Raw genomic sequence first — 20064 nt, 5'->3', positions numbered from 1 at the left:
GATGTGATGTGATGTGATGTGATACGATGTGATGTGATGTGATGTGATACGATGTGATACGATGTGATGTGATACGATGTGATGTGATGTGATACGATGTGATGTGATACGATGTGATGTGATGTGATACGATGTGATGTGATGTGATACGATGTGATACGATGTGATACGATGTGATGTGATGTGATACGATGTGATGTGATGTGATACGATGTGATGTGATGTGATGTGATACGATGTGATACGATGTGATGTGATACGATGTGATGTGATGTGATGTGATACGATGTGATGTGATGTGATACGATGTGATGTGATACGATGTGATGTGATACGATGTGATGTGATGTGATACGATGTGATGTGATGTGATACGATGTGATGTGATGTGATACGATGCGATGCGATGTGATGTGATACGATGTGATGTGATACGATGTGATGTGATACGATGTGATGTGATGTGATGTGATGTGATACGATGTGATGTGATACGATGTGATGTGATGTGATGTGATGTGATACGATGTGATGTGATACGATGTGATGTGGTGTGATACGATGTGATGTGATACGATGTGATGTGATACGATGTGATGTGATACGATGTGATGTGGTGTGATACGATGTGATGTGATACGATGTGATGTGATACGATGTGATGTGATACGATGTGATACGATACGATGTGATGTGATGTGATGTGATACGATGTGATGTGATACGATGTGATGTGATACGATGTGATGTGATGTGATGTGATACGATGTGATGTGATACGATGTGATGTGATACGATGTGATGTGATGTGATACGATGTGATGTGATACGATGTGATACGATACGATGTGATGTGATGTGATGTGATACAATGTGATGTGATACGATGTGATGTGATGTGATACGATGTGATGTGATGTGATGTGATGTGATGTGATACGATGTGATGTGATGTGACGCGATGTGATGTGATGTGATACGATGTGATGTGATGTGATGTGATACGATGTGATGTGATGTGATACGATGTGATGTGATACGATGTGATGTGATGTGATACGATGTGATGTGATGTGATACGATGTGATGTGATACGATGTGATGTGATGTGATGTGATGTGATACGATGTGATGTGATGTGATGTGATGTGATACGATGTGATGTGATGTGATACGATGTGATGTGATGTGATACGATGTGATGTGATGTGATGTGATACGATGTGATGTGATGTGATGTGATACGATGTGATGTGATGTGATACGATGTGATGTGATGTGATACGATGTGATGTGATGTGATGTGATACGATGTGATGTGATACGATGTGATACGATGTGATGTGATACGATGTGATGTGATACGATGTGATGTGATGTGATGTGATGTGATGTGATGTGATGTGATACGATGTGATGTGATGTGATGTGATACGATGTGATGTGATGTGATGTGATACGATGTGATGTGATACGATGTGATGTGATGTGATATGATGTGATGTGATACGATGTGATGTGATGTGATGTGATACGATGTGATGTGATACGATGTGATGTGATGTGATGTGATGTGATACGATGTGATGTGATACGATGTGATACGATGTGATGTGATACGATGTGATGTGATACGATGTGATGTGATGTGATGTGATACGATGTGATGTGATACGATGTGATGTGATGTGATACGATGTGATGTGATGTGATGTGATGTGATACGATGTGATGTGATACGATGTGATACGATGTGATGTGATACGATGTGATGTGATACGATGTGATGTGATGTGATGTGATACGATGTGATGTGATACGATGTGATACGATGTGATGTGATACGATGTGATGTGATGTGATGTGATACGATGTGATGTGATGTGATGTGATACGATGTGATGTGATACGATGTGATGTGATGTGATGTGATACGATGTGATGTGATGTGATGTGATACGATGTGATGTGATGTGATGTGATGTGATGTGATACGATGTGATGTGATACGATGTGATGTGATACGATGTGATGTGATGTGATGTGATACGATGTGATGTGATACGATGTGATGTGATGTGATACGATGTGATGTGATACGATGTGATGTGCTGTGATACGATGTGATGTGATGTGATACGATGTGATGTGGTGTGATACGATGTGATGTGATACGATGTGATGTGATACGATGTGATGTGATGTGATACGATGTGATGTGGTGTGATACGATGTGATGTGATACGATGTGATGTGATGTGATACGATGTGATGTGGTGTGATACGATGTGATGTGATACGATGTGATGTGATACGATGTGATACGATACGATGTGATGTGATGTGATACGATGTGATACGATGTGATGTGATGTGATGTGATACGATGTGATGTGATACGATGTGATACGATGTGATACGATACGATGTGATGTGATGTGATACGATGTGATGTGATACGATGTGATACGATGTGATGTGATATGATGTGATGTGATGTGATGTGATACGATGTGATGTGATACAATGTGATGTGATGTGATGTGATACGATGTGATGTGATGTGATGTGATGTGATGTGATGTGATGTGATACGATGTGATGTGATGTGATACGATGTGATGTGATGTGATGTGATGTGATACGATGTGATGTGATGTGATGTGATACGATGTGATGTGATACGATGTGATGTGATGTGATACGATGTGATGTGATGTGATACGATGTGATGTGATGTGATACGATGTGATGTGATGTGATGTGATACGATGTGATGTGATGTGATGTGATGTGATGTGATACGATGTGATGTGATGTGATGTGATGTGATACGATGTGATGTGATGTGATGTGATACGATGTGATGTGATGTGATGTGATGTGATGTGATGTGATACGATGTGATGTGATGTGATACGATGTGATGTGATGTGATGTGATGTGATGTGATACGATGTGATGTGATGTGATGTGATACGATGTGATGTGATACGATGTGATGTGATGTGATGTGATACGATGTGATGTGATGTGATGTGATACGATGTGATGTGATACGATGTGATGTGATGTGATACGATGTGATACGATGTGATGTGATACGATGTGATACGATGTGATGTGATGTGATGTGATACGATGTGATGTGATACGATGTGATGTGATGTGATGTGATACGATGTGATGTGATACGATGTGATGTGATGTGATGTGATACGATGTGATGTGATACGATGTGATACGATGTTATGTGATACGATGTGATGTGATGTGATGTGATACGATGTGATGTGATGTGATGTGATACGATGTGATACGATGTGATGTGATACGATGTGATGTGATGTGATACGATGTGATGTGATACGATGTGATGTGATGTGATACGATGTGATGTGATGTGATACGATGTGATACGATGTGATACGATGTGATGTGATGTGATACGATGTGATGTGATGTGATACGATGTGATGTGATGTGATGTGATACGATGTGATACGATGTGATGTGATACGATGTGATGTGATGTGATGTGATACGATGTGATGTGATGTGATACGATGTGATGTGATACGATGTGATGTGATACGATGTGATGTGATGTGATACGATGTGATGTGATGTGATACGATGTGATGTGATGTGATACGATGCGATGCGATGTGATGTGATACGATGTGATGTGATACGATGTGATGTGATACGATGTGATGTGATGTGATGTGATGTGATACGATGTGATGTGATACGATGTGATGTGATGTGATGTGATGTGATACGATGTGATGTGATACGATGCGATGAGGACATTTTTAGAAAGACCAGATTGGATAAAGGATCCTATTTAATTAGAGAACTGATTTTAACACATACTGTAGGTATAGCTTTGATTGAAGTAAACAAGCAGTGATAAATTAGTTGATAAAATTCTGTTACAGTTGTAACTCCTGTCAGTGTGTTTAATAAAAAGAACAAATAGAACATTAAAGAATTAACTAAAAGTAGAGACAATTAGAAAGAAGATAGATAGATAGATAGATAGATAGATCATTTTGTAACAAAAATAACCACCAGAGGGCGACATCACATCAGCGTTTAAAATAGTCTTTGCACGTGCGTACACACACACACACACACACACACACACACACACACACACACACACACACACACACTTCGAGCATCGTTGTTGTGTAAACTGGGCCTGAGGAACCAGAACTTTGTTTGTTTGTTTTTACATTAATCTTCATTGTCACTGATTACCTGCTTCTCTCTGTTTCATCATGAGGAAGAGGAGGAGGAGGAAGAGGAGGAGGAGCTTCAACCAGAAACCTCAGAAGTTGAACTTCCGACATAACCACAGAAACTCCTCAGCAGCTGGACTTTAGTCCTCCAGCTCTTCTTCTTTTTCTTCTCATTATTGTTATTTAACGTCTCACTTCCGGTCCGAGAGCCGCCGGTTCGTCCCGTCATGCCGTCCCGGGACCGGCTGTAACCCGGGACCGGGGACCGGGGACCGTCTCCGGAGCAGCGGGACTCTCGCCGGAGCTCCTCCGGTGATTTACAGCCGGACTCGGGTCGTTAATCACCGGCTGCTCCAGTCCGTGAGTCAGCAGCAGCGGCGGAGAGCAGCCGGGACTCCCGGACCCACCCACCCGCCCCTCAGCCGGGACGTCCCGCTCAACAAGCCCTCCCGGACCCGCCGTCCATGTAAGTCCACAGAGTCTCGCGTCGCCGCTTCCGCGTCACGTAAGGTGGAGTGTATTGTTGTGTTGTTGTGGGGTGTGTTGTTGTGTTGTTGTGTTGTTGTGTTGTTGTGGGGTGTGTTGTTGTGTTGTTGTGGGGTGTGTTGTTGTGTTGTTGTGTTGTTGTGGGGTGTGTTTGATTCAGTGAATCCTGAAGTCGCTCCGGTGTTTTATCATTCTTGTCCCGGTGATTAAAACAAGCGCCCCCGGTCAGAGGCGCTTCTCCCTCCAGGTCCGCATCCTGCCCGCGAAACCTCGTTTAAAAAACAACCGATTTGCGGATTTTACGTTTTTTCCGCCTCGAGACAGACGTTGTGAGATTTGAAACCTACTTCAGTCCAATCATCTGGACACGGGCCACAATGCGGCTCCAACAGAAAACACCAAGCGGCTGTCGATCCCAAATATCGATCACTTCAGTCATCAATGAGCATCAGGAACAGGCGGCGGCGAAAGATGATTTATTTATTAACATTCATCCTCATCATCATCATCATCATCATCATCATCATTGTCATCAGCGGATTAATGCAGTTTTATTCAACAACCAGCGAAGTACGTTGAAATGAGAAGATGAAGATTTCTCAGAGTGAGTGTCCATCGATCTGCTCTGGTAATCAGATTACAGTCAATCAGGTCAGTTTGGGGACTCTGCAGTGATCAGCAGAAAGCAAGCTGCAGCCCGGCTGCCTCTTCATCACCATCATCATCCTCACCAGCATGAACACTATAACCTCCCAGGATGCAGTGAGAAGCTCTGAAAGCAGGAAACTGTCACACTGAAGCTACGTGGCGGAGAACATGACGGAGAACTGGTGGAGAATGTGGCGGAGAACATGACGGAGAACTGCTGGAGAACGTGGCGGAGAACTGGTGGAGAATGTGGCGGAGAACATGACGGAGAACTGGTGGAGAACATGACGGAGAACGTGGTGGAGAACGTGATGGAGAACTGGCAGGGATCGTGGTGGAGAACGTGACGGCAAACTGGTGGAGAACGTGATGGAGAACTGGTGGAGAACGTGACGGCAAACTGGTGGAGAACGTGACGGCGAACTGGTGGAGAACGTGATGGAGAACTGGCAGGGATTGTGACGGAGAAGTGGCAAATAACATGACGGAGAACTGGTGGAGAATGTGACAGAATGCGGCGGAGAACGGGCAGGGATCGTGGCGGAGAACGTGATGGAGAACTGGCAGGGATTGTGACGGAGAAGTGGCAAATAACGTGATGGGGAACTGGTGGAGAACGTGATGGCAAACTGGTGGAGAACGTGATGGAGAACTGGCAGGGATCGTGACAGAGAAGTGGCGGAGAACGTGATGGAGAACTGGCAGGGATTGTGACGGAGAAGTGGCAAATAACGTGACGGAGAACTGGTGGAGAATGTGACAGAACGTGGCGGAGAACGGGCAGGGATCGTGACAGAGAACATGATGGAGAACTTGCCGGAGAATTTGGAAGAGAACTGGCGGAAAATGTGATGGAGAACTGGTGGAGGACGTGATGGAGAACTGGTGGAGGACGTGATGGAGAAGAGTCTCGGTTGGAAGCGAAAGGGTGAAAGTTCAGCGGCGCTTCGTTGTCATGGAAACTGACCCAAAACACTAAGGTTTAGCGTTTTAACAGGAAATGGTTGCCGTGGAAACGAAGCCTTGGTTCTTTCTGATAAGAAATCGTTCTCGTTGTCGGTACTGATTCATCGCTAAAGAAGTGAAAGCTGCTTGAACAACACACACACACACACACACACACACACACACACACACACACACACACACACACACACACACACACACAGTGATGGATGAGGCTCTCCTGGGATCGACTAGTTCTGCCTGATCCTCCACTGTGACACATTCTTTCTCCTCCTCCTCCTCTTCTTTCTCCTCTTGCCTCTTTTCTTTCTCCTCCTCCTCCTCTTCTTTCTCCTCCTCCTCTTCTTTCTCCTCTTGCCTCTTTTCTTTCTCCTCCTCCTCTTCTTTCTCCTCTTGCCTCTTTTCTTTCTCCTCCTCCTCTTCTTTCTCCTCTTAACTCTTTTCTTTCTCTTTCTTTAAACTAAATGGTGAGAACGCTTCATGACGTTGGAGAAGAAGCGTTCAGATTCACTCTCAGATGTTTAGTGTTTCTTCATCTTCCTGTGAAGTGATGAATGCTGCTCTTCATCTCTCTGCAGGGCGTCCTTCATCTGCAGCCTCCTCTTCCTCGTCCTCGTGGGCGGGGCTTCTCTAGCTGCCAACCAATCCAGCGACCTGACAGGTGAGTGACAGGCGGGACCAGGAAGAGGAAGGAACTCCTTAGAGAGATGTGTGAAGACATGAAGTCACCTTCAGCCGTCCACCATGAACACATGAAGGATCCTTATCTACTTGTAGAGTCTCTCTTCTTTCCTTTTTCTTTCCATGGAAATGTGACGTTGCTTCCACACAGCTCTCATCTTAACGGGCTCGGGTGGTTGAGCTGCGACTCCACTGAGTGGAGGAGGAGGAGGAGTGACAGAGGGAGGGATGGAGGGATGATGGAGGGATGGAAGCGATGGTCTGTAATGTGTGTGAGTCCTGTTGAAGCAGAAATCAATGAAGGTGATGAAGAGGAGCATCTCTGTCTGATGAGCTCCGGGACGAAGGTCCGCCTCTGATTTAAAGCTTTAATGTGAGAATCAAACTGCTGAGAGGACGACCTCGTTAAAACAAGCACTTAGTCCTCCTCCTCAGCAAACCGTGAAATCTGTGGGGGGCTTTATCCACCTCTTCCTCCGGTGGGGGGGGGGGGGGGGGGGGGGGCTTCATCTGAGATTTATCCACCTCTTCCTCCGGGGGGGGGGGGCTTCATCTGAGATTTATCCACCTCTTCCTCCGGGGGGGGGGGCTTCATTTGACTGGACAAAACGTTGAACCACCAGCTGATAAACAGTTTGATCTTCTGATTGATTTCATAGATTAATGTTTTTAGCAATGAAGGGGCAGAGTTCAGGATAATCCATCAATCCAGTTACACACACGCTGACTGGTCAGTCCAGTTGCTGATGATAAAAGTGATGAGGATGTTCCCTCACCTCCACCTCATCAGCAGGTCGTTGAAGTAGGATGGAACCTGGTGACGGTCTGGTACCGTGATTCTGGAGAGACCGAATCGGAGGAGGAGGAGATTTAAATGGTTGAGTCGAGGGGACGAACCCAGGGGACAAACCCAGGGGATGGGTCGAGGAGACAAACTGAGGGGACGAACCCAGGGGATGGGTCGAGGAGACGAACTGAGGGGACAAGCCCAAGGGACGGGTCGAGGAGACGAACTGAGGGGACAAACCCAGGGGACGGGTCGAGGAGACGAACTGAGGGGACAAACCCAGGGGACGGGTCGAGGAGACGAACTGAGGGGACGGGTCGAGGAGACAAACTGAGGGGACAAACCCAGGGGACGGGTCGAGCATACGACAGGGTTTCTGTCTTTCTCGTCAACACAAAGGCTCGAACTCGTCTTCTTCCTGATGCCCCAGGAACCTGAATCCTGCGAGCCTCTTTCTTCCAGTTTCAGAGGAAGCATCTTCAAACAGGAAGTAAATTCCAGAAACGCGGTCCAGCTCAGTCCAGCCCGGTCCAGCTTGGTCCGTCCCTGTCCAGCTTCATCCAGCCCGGTCCAGTTCAGCCCGGCCGGCTCACGGCAGACAGGAAACCTACTGAACTTAATGCACAAACTCCCCGAACTGGAAATCGAACCAGGCTTTTCTCCTGGTGAGGCCAAGGTGCAAACCGCTGCTCCTCCTCGGAGGCTTCCATTCTGCTCTGATGTCACTTCCTGTCGTTCCTCTGTTCAGAAACGATACATGAAGACGTAGACGTTCAACGATTTAGTTTGGTTTGCAGTTACCGCCGCTAACGCGCTGTCTCTGAATCTTTGGTCTGACGGTTCAAGGACGGCCGTCGTCATGACGACCTGAGATAAAATTCGACTGTCAGATGACTGTGTTGACGGCGACTTCGTCAACTCGCTAACCGATAGAAATGACGTGAAACACAAACGAATGCTTTGACCAGAAAACAGGACAAAACGTTTTCAGGATTTCTGTGCAGACAGGACAGCGAGGCTCCGTCCACCGGGTTCTCTACCGTGAACGGACGCCACATGCTGATGACTCAGCTTTATTATATCAGGCGCCTCAGCTTGTTTTCGTGGTACGATCTGCACACGACCCGGTGGTGCGGTGGAGCAGGCCTACAGTCCGACACTTTGTCCTCGTCCTTCCAGACAGATGTGGCTCACGTTCCAGCCCTGAAGCGGCGGGTCTGCGGTCCGGAGCCCGGTGTTGAGGACCGGCTGGAGAAGGGGTTCCGCCCCGCTGGCTCTGAGCGCAGGATTAATGGCGGCTCCCTCCACCGCAGCGGCGGTGGGGATTCAGTGTGTGTGTTGGTAATTGACCTGTCAGGTTTTCCCAGCCAGAAGATTCGTCTTTCTATTAAAACCTTCCCCAGCACCCCCCTCTCCTGCCCTCCCTCCCTCGCTCCTCCACTTTCTATCCATCCATTCACACTAATACCTCCATCCCTCCACCTCCCAGCTCTCACATCATCCTTCCTTCTCCTGCAGTCGATCTGCACGTTTTACCGTCACTGCAGCTCGAAAACAATAAAAATCCTCTGCTCATGACTGCAAACCACCGACCTACCGACCGCCACGCATGAAGTGGATGGTTTGAGTCTCTGGATGGTTTGAGTCTCTGGGTGGTTTGAGTCTCTGGATGGTTTGAGTCTCTGGGTGGTTTGAGTCTCTGGATGGTTTGAGTCTCTGGATGGTTTGAGTCTCTGGGTGGTTTGAGTCTCTGGGTGGTTTGAGTCTCTGGGTGGTTTGAGTCTCTGGATGGTTTGAGTCTCTGGGTGGTTTGAGTCTCTGGATGGTTTGAGTCTCTGGGTGGTTTTTCCATGGCAATGGAGTACGAGAGACACTAGAAAATACTACTATCTACAAACACTCTGTGTGTGTGTGTGTGTGTGTGTGTGTGTGTGTGTGTGTGTGTGTGTGTGTGTGTGTGTGTGTGTGTGTGTGTGTGTGTGTGTGTGTGTGTGTGTGTGTGTGTGTGTGTGTGTGTGTGTGTGTGTGTGTGTGTGTGTGTGTGTTTTCAGTACTAAAACTAACAGCAGTGCCACCTAGTGGACCAACATGGAAACTATCATTTTTTTCTGTGTTTCCATGAAAACGTGACGCTTTTCTGGGACAAAAATGCAAAAACGCTGCATTTTCACTTGAGCCGTTGAAGAAGAAACACCAGCTCAGGTTCCTCACACACCAGCTCAGGTTCCTCACACACCAGCTCAGGTTCCTCACACACCAGCTCAGGTTCCTCACACACCAGCTCAGGTTCCTCACACACCAGCTCAGGTTCCTCAGGTTCCTCACACACCAGCTCAGGTTCCTCAGGTTCCTCACACACCACCTCAGGTTCCTCAGGTTCCTCACACACCAGCTCAGGTTCCTCACACACCACCTCAGGTTCCTCACACACCAGCTCAGGTTCCTCACACACCACCTCAGGTTCCTCACACACCAGCTCAGGTTCCTCACACACCAGCTCAGGTTCCTCACACACCACCTCAGGTTCCTCACACACCAGCTCAGGTTCCTCACACACCACCTCAGGTTCCTCAGGTTCCTCACACACCTCCTCAGGTTCCTCACACACCAGCTCAGGTTCCTCACACACCAGCTCAGGTTCCTCACACACCACCTCAGGTTCCTCACACACCAGCATGTGGAGGATCTCCTGAATGAAGAGATCAGCGTCTTGAGATGTACAACAATAGAAATTGTGAGAAGAAGTTAGTTTAACTTCCTGTACTTATCTGGAAATGTTCCATCAACCACTTTATTTTGACAGACGACTGTAAAACCGCAGAAAATGACAGAGATGGTTCAAATGAGGAACCCAGGACTGAACCCTGAGGAACACCACAAGCTGCAGTACTGAGGCTGGTGTTCTGCTCTCTCTCTCTCTCTCTCTGTCTCTGTCTCTCTCTCTCTGTCTCTGTCTGTCTCTCTCTCTGTCTCTGTCTCTGTCTGTCAGAGTCCATGTGTTACGACTGGGGGGAGGCGGGGGAGGCGGCGGTCTCCGTCCTGGAGGGGGAGGCCGGCTGGCTCTCCTGCCCGCTCTTCTCTCACCCATCGGTCTACAACTACACCTCCACCCAGAGCGCCGGACACAACCTGTTCTGGTACCGCCGGCCTGAGGGCCACGACCTAGAGCAGCCCATCGCTCACAGGTAACTCCTCTGTTCTCCTCACACCTGGAGAACACCTGTTAACTCCTCTGTTCTCCTCACACCTGTTAACTCCTCTGTTCTCCTCACACCTGGAGAACACCTGTTAACTCCTCTGTTCTCCTCCTCACACCTGGAGAACACCTGTTAACTCCTCTGTTCGCCTCCTCACACCTGGAGAACACCTGTTAACTCCTCTGTTCTCCTCACACCTGGAGAACACCTGTTAACTCCTCTGTTCTGCTCCTCACACCTGGAGAACACCTGTTAACTCCTCTGTTCTGCTCCTCACACCTGGAGAACACCTGTTAACTCCTCTGTTCGCCTCCTCACACCTGGTGAACACCTGTTAACTCCTCTGTTCGCCTCCTCACACCTGGTGAACACCTGTTAACTCCTCTGTTCTCCTCCTCACACCTGGAGAACACCTGTTAACTCCTCTGTTCTGCTCCTCACACCTGGAGAACACCTGTTAACTCCTCTGTTCTGCTCCTCACACCTGGAGAACACCTGTTAACTCCTCTGTTCGCCTCCTCACACCTGGTGAACACCTGTTAACTCCTCTGTTCTGCTCCTCACACCTGGAGAACACCTGTTAACTCCTCTGTTCTCCTCCTCACACCTGGAGAACACCTGAGTTCAGTCATTTTGAAGCAGGTGTTTTAAAGATTGAGAACCAACAGAGACGAGTCCAATGATGGTTTTTTTTTACGTTTGATGACTCATAACTCTGCAGATGTTCCTCCTGCAGATCCAGATGTTCAGTCATTCACTCTTTTATCTGTTTAGCTTGTTGAACTCGTTACTGCTGGAGAAGGAGGAGTAATAGTAATAGTAATGGAGATGTTGCTTTCTTGCAGCTCACGACTCAGTAAAGACAAAGAGAGACTCTGGCTGCAGCCGGCTCAGTGCGACGACAGCGGACAGTACATCTGCATGCTGAGGTAACACACACACACACACACACACACACACACACACACACACACACACACACACACACACACACACACACACACACACGAATCATAGCATGAATAATGAGGTGTGTCCTGAGTGGGAGCTGAACCTGAAGCTTCTGGCTCCTCGCTGCAGCTCGTCCTCAGTTAATCAGCTAAAGTGTGTGTGTGTGTGTGTGTGTGTGTGTGTGTGTGTGTGTGTGTGTGTGTGTGTGTGTGTGTGTGTGTGTGTGTGTGTGTGTGTGTGTGTGTGTGTGTGTGTGTGTGTGTGTGTGTGTGTGTGTGTGTGTGTGTGTGTGTGTGTGTGTGTGTGTGTGTGTGTGTGTGTGTGTGTGTGTGTGTGTGTGTGCGGAAAACAAGTGAGAACAACACGGAAACACTGCGTAGGTGAAGATGCTGATCTTCTTTCCACTTCCTGTGGTCATGAGTCACTTCCTGCTTCCTGTGGATCGTCTTCATCATCCTCTTCTGAGAAACAAAGTCTCTGTCCCAGTTCTGACTGTTTCTCATCACCAGGAAACACCATAACCAATCAGAACTGATCTGGTAACTGGTAACCAGTCAGAAATTATCTAGTGACTGGTAACCACTCAGAAATGATAAGGGAACTGGTAACCAGTTAGAAATTATCTAGTGACTGGTAACCACTCAGAAATGATAAGGGAACTGGTAACCAGTTAGAAATTATCTAGTGACTGGTAACCACTCAGAAATGATAAGGGAACTGGTAACCAGTCAGAAATTATCTAGTGACTGGTAACCACTCAGAAATGATAAGGGAACTGGTAACCAGTCAGAACTGATCTAGTAACTGGTAACCAGTCAGAAATGATAAGGGAACTGGTAACCAGTCAGAAATGAACTAGTGACTGGTAACCACTCAGAAATGATAAGGGAACTGGTAACCAGTTAGAAATTATCTAGTGACTGGTAACCACTCAGAAATGATAAGGGAACTGGTAACCAGTCAGAACTGATCTAGTAACTGGTAACCAGTCAGAAATGATAAGGGAACTGGTAACCAGTCAGAAATGAACTGGCGACTGGTAACTAGTCAGAAATGATAAGGGAACTGGTAACCAGTCAGAAATTATCTAGTGACTGGTAACTACTCAGAAATGATAAGGGAACTGGTAACCAGTCAGAACTGATCTAGTAACTGGTAACCAGTCAGAAATGATAAGGGAACTGGTAACCAGTCAGAAATGATAAGGGAACTGGTAACCAGTCAGAACTGATCTGTTAACTGGTAACTAGTCAGAAATGAACTGGTAACTAGTCAGAAATGATCTGGTAACCAGTCAGAACTGATCTGGTAACTGGTAATTAGTCAGAAATGATCTGGGAATTGGTAACCAGTCAGAAATGAACTGGCAACCAGTCAGAAATGAACTGGCGACTGATATCTAGTCAGAAATGATAAGGGAACTGGTAACCAGTCAGAAATTATCTAGTGACTGATAACCACTCAGAAATGATAAGGGAACTGGTAACCACTCAGAAATGATCTGGTAACTGGTAACTAGTCAGAAATGATAAGGGAACTGGTAACCAGTCAGAAATGAACTGGCGACTGGTAACTAGTCAGAAATGATAAGGGAACTGGTAACCAGTCAGAAATGATCTGGTAACTGGTAACTAGTCAGAACTTATCTGGTAACTGATAACCACTCAGAACTGATCTGTTAACTGGTAACTAGTCAGAAATGATAAGGGAACTGGTAACCAGTCAGAACTGATCTGGTAACTGATAACCAGTCAGAACTGATCTGGTAACTAGGCAGAAATGATCTGGGAACTGGTAACTAGTCAGAAATTATCTGGTAACCAGTCAGAAATGATAATGGAACTGGTAACCAGTCAGAACTGATCTGGTAACTGGTAACTAGTCAGAAATGATCTGGGAATTGGTAACCAGTCAGAAATGATCTGGTAAGCAGTCAGAACTGAACTAGTAACTGGTAACCAGTGAGAAATGATCTGGGAACTGGTAACCAGTCAGAACTGATAAGGGAACTGGTACCAACAGGTCTGTTTGACCTCTGACCTGCAGGAACAAGTCGTCCTGCAGTAAGATCGCCATGCAGCTGAGCGTGCTGCGGCGGGACAACGTGTTGCGAGGCTCCGCCTGCGAGCCGCCGGCCGCCGTGGCGCCGAAGGACGTACAGATCTATCTGCAGGGGGTCGAGACGCTGGAGTGTCCCGATCTGAGAGACGCCGTCAAGATGTCCGACGGCCCGCCCAGCGTCACCTGGTACCACGTCAACCGAGCGCAGTCGGTAAGACGACTCGGCGTCGCCGCGCTGATCAGTGTCAATCAACCGATTGATCGATCAGTCAATCTCGTGTGTGTGTGTGTGTGTGTCAGAGGTGCAGACGGTACCCGTTCTGGAACAGTGACTGGCAACAGGAAGGAACCAGCCTCCGGTTCCACAACATGTTGGTTCCTTATCAGGGTTTGTACTTCTGCTACGTTCAGTTCCAGAGAGGAGGAAAGTCCCTGAACTTCACCAGGATCATCAACGTCACCGCCGTGTGTGAGTGCATCTCTCTCTCTCTCTCTCTCTCTCTCTCGCTCTCGCTCTCGCTCTCGCTCGCTCTCTCTGTCTGTCTGTCTGTCTGTCTGTCTCTCTCTCTCTCTGTCTGTCTGTCTCTCTCTCCCTCTCTCTCTCTCGCTCTCTCTGTCTGTCTCTCTCTCTCTCGCTCTCTCTCTCTCTCGCTCTCTCTGTCTGTCTGTCTCTCTCTCCCTCTCTCTCTCTCGCTCTCTCTGTCTGTCTCTCCCTCTCTCTCTCGCTCTCTCTCTCTCTCGCTCTCTCTGTCTGTCTGTCTCTCTCTCTCTCTCTCTCTCTCTCTCTCACTCTCTCACTCTGTTTGTTCCCTCAGACTCGTCCTCGCTGCCTAAAGAACCCAGCATCCTGCGTCCGGCCTCAGACGAGCTGATCAGCGTCAGAACCGGTACGATGAGATTAGATTACAGATTAAAGCTTTTTCTTTTAGCAAACTGATGAATCCAGAAGAGAACGAAACTCTTCCCAACTTTATAACGTGTGTGTGTGTGTGTGTGTGTGTGTGTGTGTGTGTGTGTGTGTGTGTGTGTGTGTGTGTGTGTGTGTGTGTGTGTGTGTGTGTGTGTGTGTGTGTGTGTGTGTGTGTGTGTGTGTGTGTGTGTGTGTGTGTGTGTGTGTGTGTGTGTGTGTGTGTGTGTGTGTGTGTGTTCAGGCTCCGAGGTGCGTCTGGTCTGCAGAGCTCTCTTCCCGGTGATCCTGGAGAGTCCCTGGATGGAGATCAGGTGGACGGTGGACGGGAAGATGCTGGACAAGCTGCCGGATCATCAGCGCTTCAGTCAGACCAGCAGGTGGAGACTGAGGTTCTAGTCAGGTTCCTCTCATGTGCCTCTAAGGTTCTAGTCAGGTTCCTCGAAGGTTCTAGTCAGATTCCTCTCAGGTTCTAGTCAGGTTCCTCTAAGGTTCTAGTCAGATTCCTCGAAGGTTCTAGTCTGGTTCCTCTAAGGTTCTAGTCTGGTTCCTCTAAGGTTCTAGTCAGATTCCTCTAAGGTTCTAGTCAGATTCCTCTCAGGTTCTAGTCTGGTTCCTCTCAGGTTCTAGTTCAGTTTGTAACGCTGTGTTTACACTACAATGTGAGTTAACGTTGACCCTGGTTCCAGCGAGGTTCTCTACGACTTCGGGGACCGGACGGTGGAGAACGTCCTGCTGGTCCAACCCTTCTCCTCCAGAGACCTCGACCGAGAGTTCAACTGCTCCGTGAGGAACCAGAGAGGCTTCGAGAGCCGCCGAGCCCAGCTGGAGGAGGAGGGTGCGTGTGCTCACTGCTCACTGCTCACTGCTCACTGCTCCGTGCCCGGCGCTCGGTGCTCAGTGTGACTCTGGTGTGTTCAGGGTCCCTGCCCTCGGTGGAGCTGGGTTGTGGTCTGGGTGTGACTCTGGTCCTGATGCTGCTGCTCTTTGTCGTCTATCACGTCTTCTGGCTGGAGCTGCTGCTGCTCTACCGCTCCTGGTTCGGCTCCGACGAGGGGCACACTGGTGAGAATGATGCTGCCTCCACCGTGCCTCACTGTAGGGATGGAGCTGCATGATGCTGCCTCCACCGTGCCTCACTGTGTGTGTGTGTGTGTGTGTGTGTGTGTGTGTGTGTGTGTGTGTGTGTGTGTGTGTGTGTGTGTGTGTGTGTGTGTGTGTGTGTGTGTGTGTGTGTGTGTGTGTGTGTGTGTGTGTGTGTGTGTGTGTGTGTGTGTTCCAGACGATAAGGAGTACGATGTTTACATCTCGTATGCGAGGAACAGTGAGGAGGAGAACTTTGTTCTGTCAACTCTTCGTACGGTTCTGGAGAATGAACTAGGATACTCAGTGTGTATCTTCGACAGAGACAGTCTGCCTGGAGGGAGTGAGTACACACACACACACACACACACACACACACACACACACACACAGACAGTTGTACATATTCATACTGCAGTACCCACACTAGTACTACCACTATTACTCCTACTCCTTGTTCTGCTCCTCGTACTGCTACTGCTACTTGTACTGTTACTCATACTGCTACTTCTATAAGTAGTTCCTCTCCTTTTCCCGTCAGCCTCCTCCTCCAGTCTCATGTACTACATGTGGTATTTTCTTCTCTTCTCCAATCTCTCCTGCCCTGACTTGATGTACCTGTACTCAGAGTACTCTGATTACTCTCTGTACTCTGCAGTTCCTCTGATCACTTGTTTCTCCTCCTGATGTCAGGAGTCTTTAGTGTTCAGGTGCTGCTGCTGCACATGAACCAGAAACCATTCATCCATTCATTCAATACTGCTGCCATCATTCTTCTATTTATCATTTTATCCTTCCCTCATTCACCCCTCCACCCCCCCTTCACTCTTCCACCCCCCTTCACCCTCCTCATTCACCCCTCCACCCCCCCCATTCACCCCTCCATTCCCCCCTTCACCCTCCTCATTCACCCCTCCATCCCACCCTTCACCCTCCTCATTCACCCCTCCATCCCCCCATTCACCCTCCTCATTCACCCCTCCATCCCACCCTTCACCCTCCTCATTCACCCCTCCATCCCACCCTTCACCCTCCTCATTCACCCCTCCATCCCACCCTTCACCCTCCTCATTCACCCCTCCATCCCCCCATTCACCCTCCTCATTCACCCCTCCATCCCACCCTTCACCCTCCTCATTCACCCCTCCATCCCACCCTTCACCCTCCTCATTCACCCCTCCATCCCCCCATTCACCCTCCTCATTCACCCCTCCACCCCACCCTTCACCCTCCTCATTCACCCCTCCATCCCACCCTTCACCCTCCTCATTCACCCCTCCATCCCCCCATTCACCCTCCTCATTCACCCCTCCACCCCACCCTTCACCCTCCTCATTCACCCCTCCACCCCACCCTTCACCCTCCTCATTCACCCCTCCACCCCCCCATTCACCCTCCTCATTCACCCCTCCATCCCCCCCCATTCACCCCTCCATCCCTTCCTTCACCCTCCTCATTCACCCCTCCACCCCCCCTTCACTCTTCCGCCCCCCTTCACCCTCCTCATTCACCCCTCCACCCCTCCATTCACTCTTCCACCCCCCTTCACCCTCCTCATTCACCCCTCCACCCCCCCCCATTCACCCCTCCATTCCCCCCTTCACACTCCTCATTCACCCCTCCACCCCCCCTTCACTCTTCCACCCCCCTTCACCCTCCTCATTCACCCCTCCACCCCCCCCCCCCATTCACCCCTCCATTCCCCCCTTCACCCTCCTCATTCACCCCTCCACCCTCCCTTCACTCTTCCACCCCCCTTCACCCTCCTCATTCACCCCTCCACCCCCCCCCCATTCACCCCTTCACCCTCCTCATTCACCCCTCCACCCACCCACACCTCCTGTCCTGCAGCCATCACCGATGAGACTCTGGGTTTCGTGGCTCGCAGCCGGCGCCTCCTGGTGGTGATTAGCCCCGGCTATGCGTCGCGGGGGTCACAGGCGCTGCTGGAGCTGAAGGCGGGGCTGGACGGCATGGCGCTGGGGGGCCACCTGCGGGTCATCCTGGTCCAGTACCGGCCGTTGCGGCACCGAGTGTGGGTCCGGGAGCTGCGGCAGGCCCGCATGGCTCTGGCGCTGGTCCGGTGGCGCGGCGACGAGTCCCGGGAGCTAACGTCACACTTCTGGAAGAGGCTGCGGGTGGAGCTACCCGTGAGGAGCGGGGGGAAGGAGGGCGGGGCCAATAAGACGTTGCTCCGGCTGCTGAGTCAGAATAGCACCAGCTCCCAAACAGGCCTGATCAGCAACACCCACAAGAACCCAGACCAGGTTCTGAACTGCGCCGCGTAGCCCGGAACCACCCACCACTGCCGTTAGCTCCTGGCTACAGCCGTTAGCACCATGCTACAGAGGTTAGCACCATGCTACAGAGGTTAGCACCATGCTACAGCAATTAGCAACATGCTACGGCAATTAGCAACATGCTACAGCTGCGAGCACCATGCTACAGCCGTTAGCATCATTAGCAGCTCTGTGGTTCAGGAATCCAAGTATTTCCATTAATTTCATCAGATTATATTTTAATTCCTCTTGACGATGTGAAAACTTCACCTGCACTTTATTTCTCCGTTTACGACATTTGTTTTTAATAAATCTATTTTTCATGGATTTCATCACAGTCTGTCTTTTTTTTTCTGCATTTTCATTTGTGTTTGGACAATTATTCTATTTTATTCATCGGTAATACTTTCAACACGCTATGCTAGGTAGCCTGGAGAGAGGCGAGCTAATGGCTAATGGCTGTGTCGTAGCTTAGCACGATGCTTAAAGCTACATTGTTGGATTACTAAAGTACCCGACGCGCTCGCCATGAAGACCTGAACTGACTTCAGGACTGTAAAGTCATTTTCTATCATTTCTTCACACAGTCGAGTCCAAACCCTTTCAAACCAAGAGTCCACAATTCCAGCAAAATAAACTTCATACGTTCATGTTGCGGCGGTCAGACAACGTCCTGCTGTCACAAAGGTTCCTCCCGATATATCCATGAGACCCTCTTGTGGATTATTAGTGTATTACACCCACAGACCAAAGACGGCTGTTACAGAGCGTAGCAGTCATACTTTAATCATGTTGAGCTTGTAGCATGTAGCATGATGTCACGTGGTACTCAACGAGTTATATCAGGAAGCTTTCATGAGTATGAGTACTCTGTGCAGTATTGGACCTGATACTGGCATCGCTAATTTGAACTGTCCCGACTTTTTCTGGAATTTTCTCTCAACATCTTTATAAAACGGACGTCTTAATTTCTTCCTTTGAAAGTTTCTCTTCTTTTAATCCCGTTACAAACACGTAGACTGCTAGCATGCTAGTGACTGCTAGCACGCTGGCGACTGTTAGCACGCTGGTGACTGTTAGCACGCTGGTGACTGTTAGCACGCTGGCGACTGTTAGCACGCTGGCGACTGCTAGCACGCTGGCGACTGTTAGCACGCTGGCGACTGTTAGCACGCTGGCGACTGTTAGCACGCTGGTGACTCCTAGTACGCTAGCGACTTACGACGCCCAGACTGGATTATAGTTCCAGATGAAGGTCTGGTTGCAGGTCCAGATGAAGGTCTGGTTGCCGGTCCAGATGAAGGTCTGGTTGCAGGTCCAGATGAAGGTTCAGGTGAAGGTCTGGTTGCAGGTCCAGATGAAGGTCTGGTTGCAGGTCCAGGTGAAGGTCTGGTTGCAGGTTCAGATGAAGGTCTGGTTGCCGGTCCAGATGAAGGTCTGGTTGCCGGTCCAGATGGAAGGTCTGGTTGCAGGTCCAGATGAAGGTCCAGGTGAAGGTCTGGTTGCAGGTCCAGATGAAGGTCTGGTTGCAGGTCCAGGTGAAGGTCTGGTTGCAGGTCCAGGTGAAGGTCCAGGTGAAGGTCTGGTTGCCGGTCCAGATGAAGGTCTGGTTGCCGGTCTGGTTGCAGGTCCAGATGAAGGTCTGGTTGCAGGTCCAGGTGAAGGTCTGGTTGCAGGTCCAGATGAAGGTCTGGTTACAGGTCCAGGTGAAGGTCTGGTTGCAGGTCCAGGTGAAGGTCTGGTTGCAGGTCCAGATGAAGGTCTGGTT

The 20064-nt window shown here is 49.1% G+C and overlaps 1 protein-coding gene across 2 annotated transcripts; it reads left to right on the top strand.

Annotated features, from left to right (window-relative positions):
* Positions 1 to 4159: 4159 nt before the first annotated feature.
* Positions 4160 to 18623, top strand: il1rap (interleukin 1 receptor accessory protein). Of its 2 annotated transcripts, none has more exons than XM_080459203.1 (12): positions 4160 to 4716; positions 6929 to 7011; positions 10808 to 11003; positions 11861 to 11944; positions 14013 to 14238; positions 14328 to 14496; positions 14843 to 14914; positions 15179 to 15314; positions 15624 to 15772; positions 15856 to 15999; positions 16217 to 16360; positions 17869 to 18623. In XM_080459203.1, coding segments are annotated over exons 1-12 (1842 nt in total). In that variant the 5' UTR covers positions 4160 to 4714; the 3' UTR covers positions 18306 to 18623. The 2 variants fall into 2 exon arrangements, with proteins under 2 accessions (XP_080315329.1, XP_080315330.1); XM_080459204.1 differs by having other exon boundaries at positions 4595 to 4716; positions 14439 to 14496.
* Positions 18624 to 20064: the final 1441 nt, after the last annotated feature.

Source organism: Lipophrys pholis, assembly GCF_963383615.2.
Source record: "Lipophrys pholis genome assembly, chromosome: 3".
Classification (NCBI taxonomy): domain Eukaryota; kingdom Metazoa; phylum Chordata; class Actinopteri; order Blenniiformes; family Blenniidae; genus Lipophrys; species Lipophrys pholis.
Note: the sequence above shows the minus strand (reverse complement) of the source record. Positions and strands in the feature narration are given on the sequence as shown.

Bases quoted from the DNA above. Each gene is read 5' to 3' on its own strand.
- il1rap (XM_080459203.1), top strand. The intron at 11,004-11,860 runs GTAACTCCTCTG...GCTTTCTTGCAG, and splicing joins GAGCAGCCCATCGCTCACAG to CTCACGACTCAGTAAAGACA. The intron at 15,773-15,855 runs GTGCGTGTGCTC...TGGTGTGTTCAG, and splicing joins AGCCCAGCTGGAGGAGGAGG to GGTCCCTGCCCTCGGTGGAG.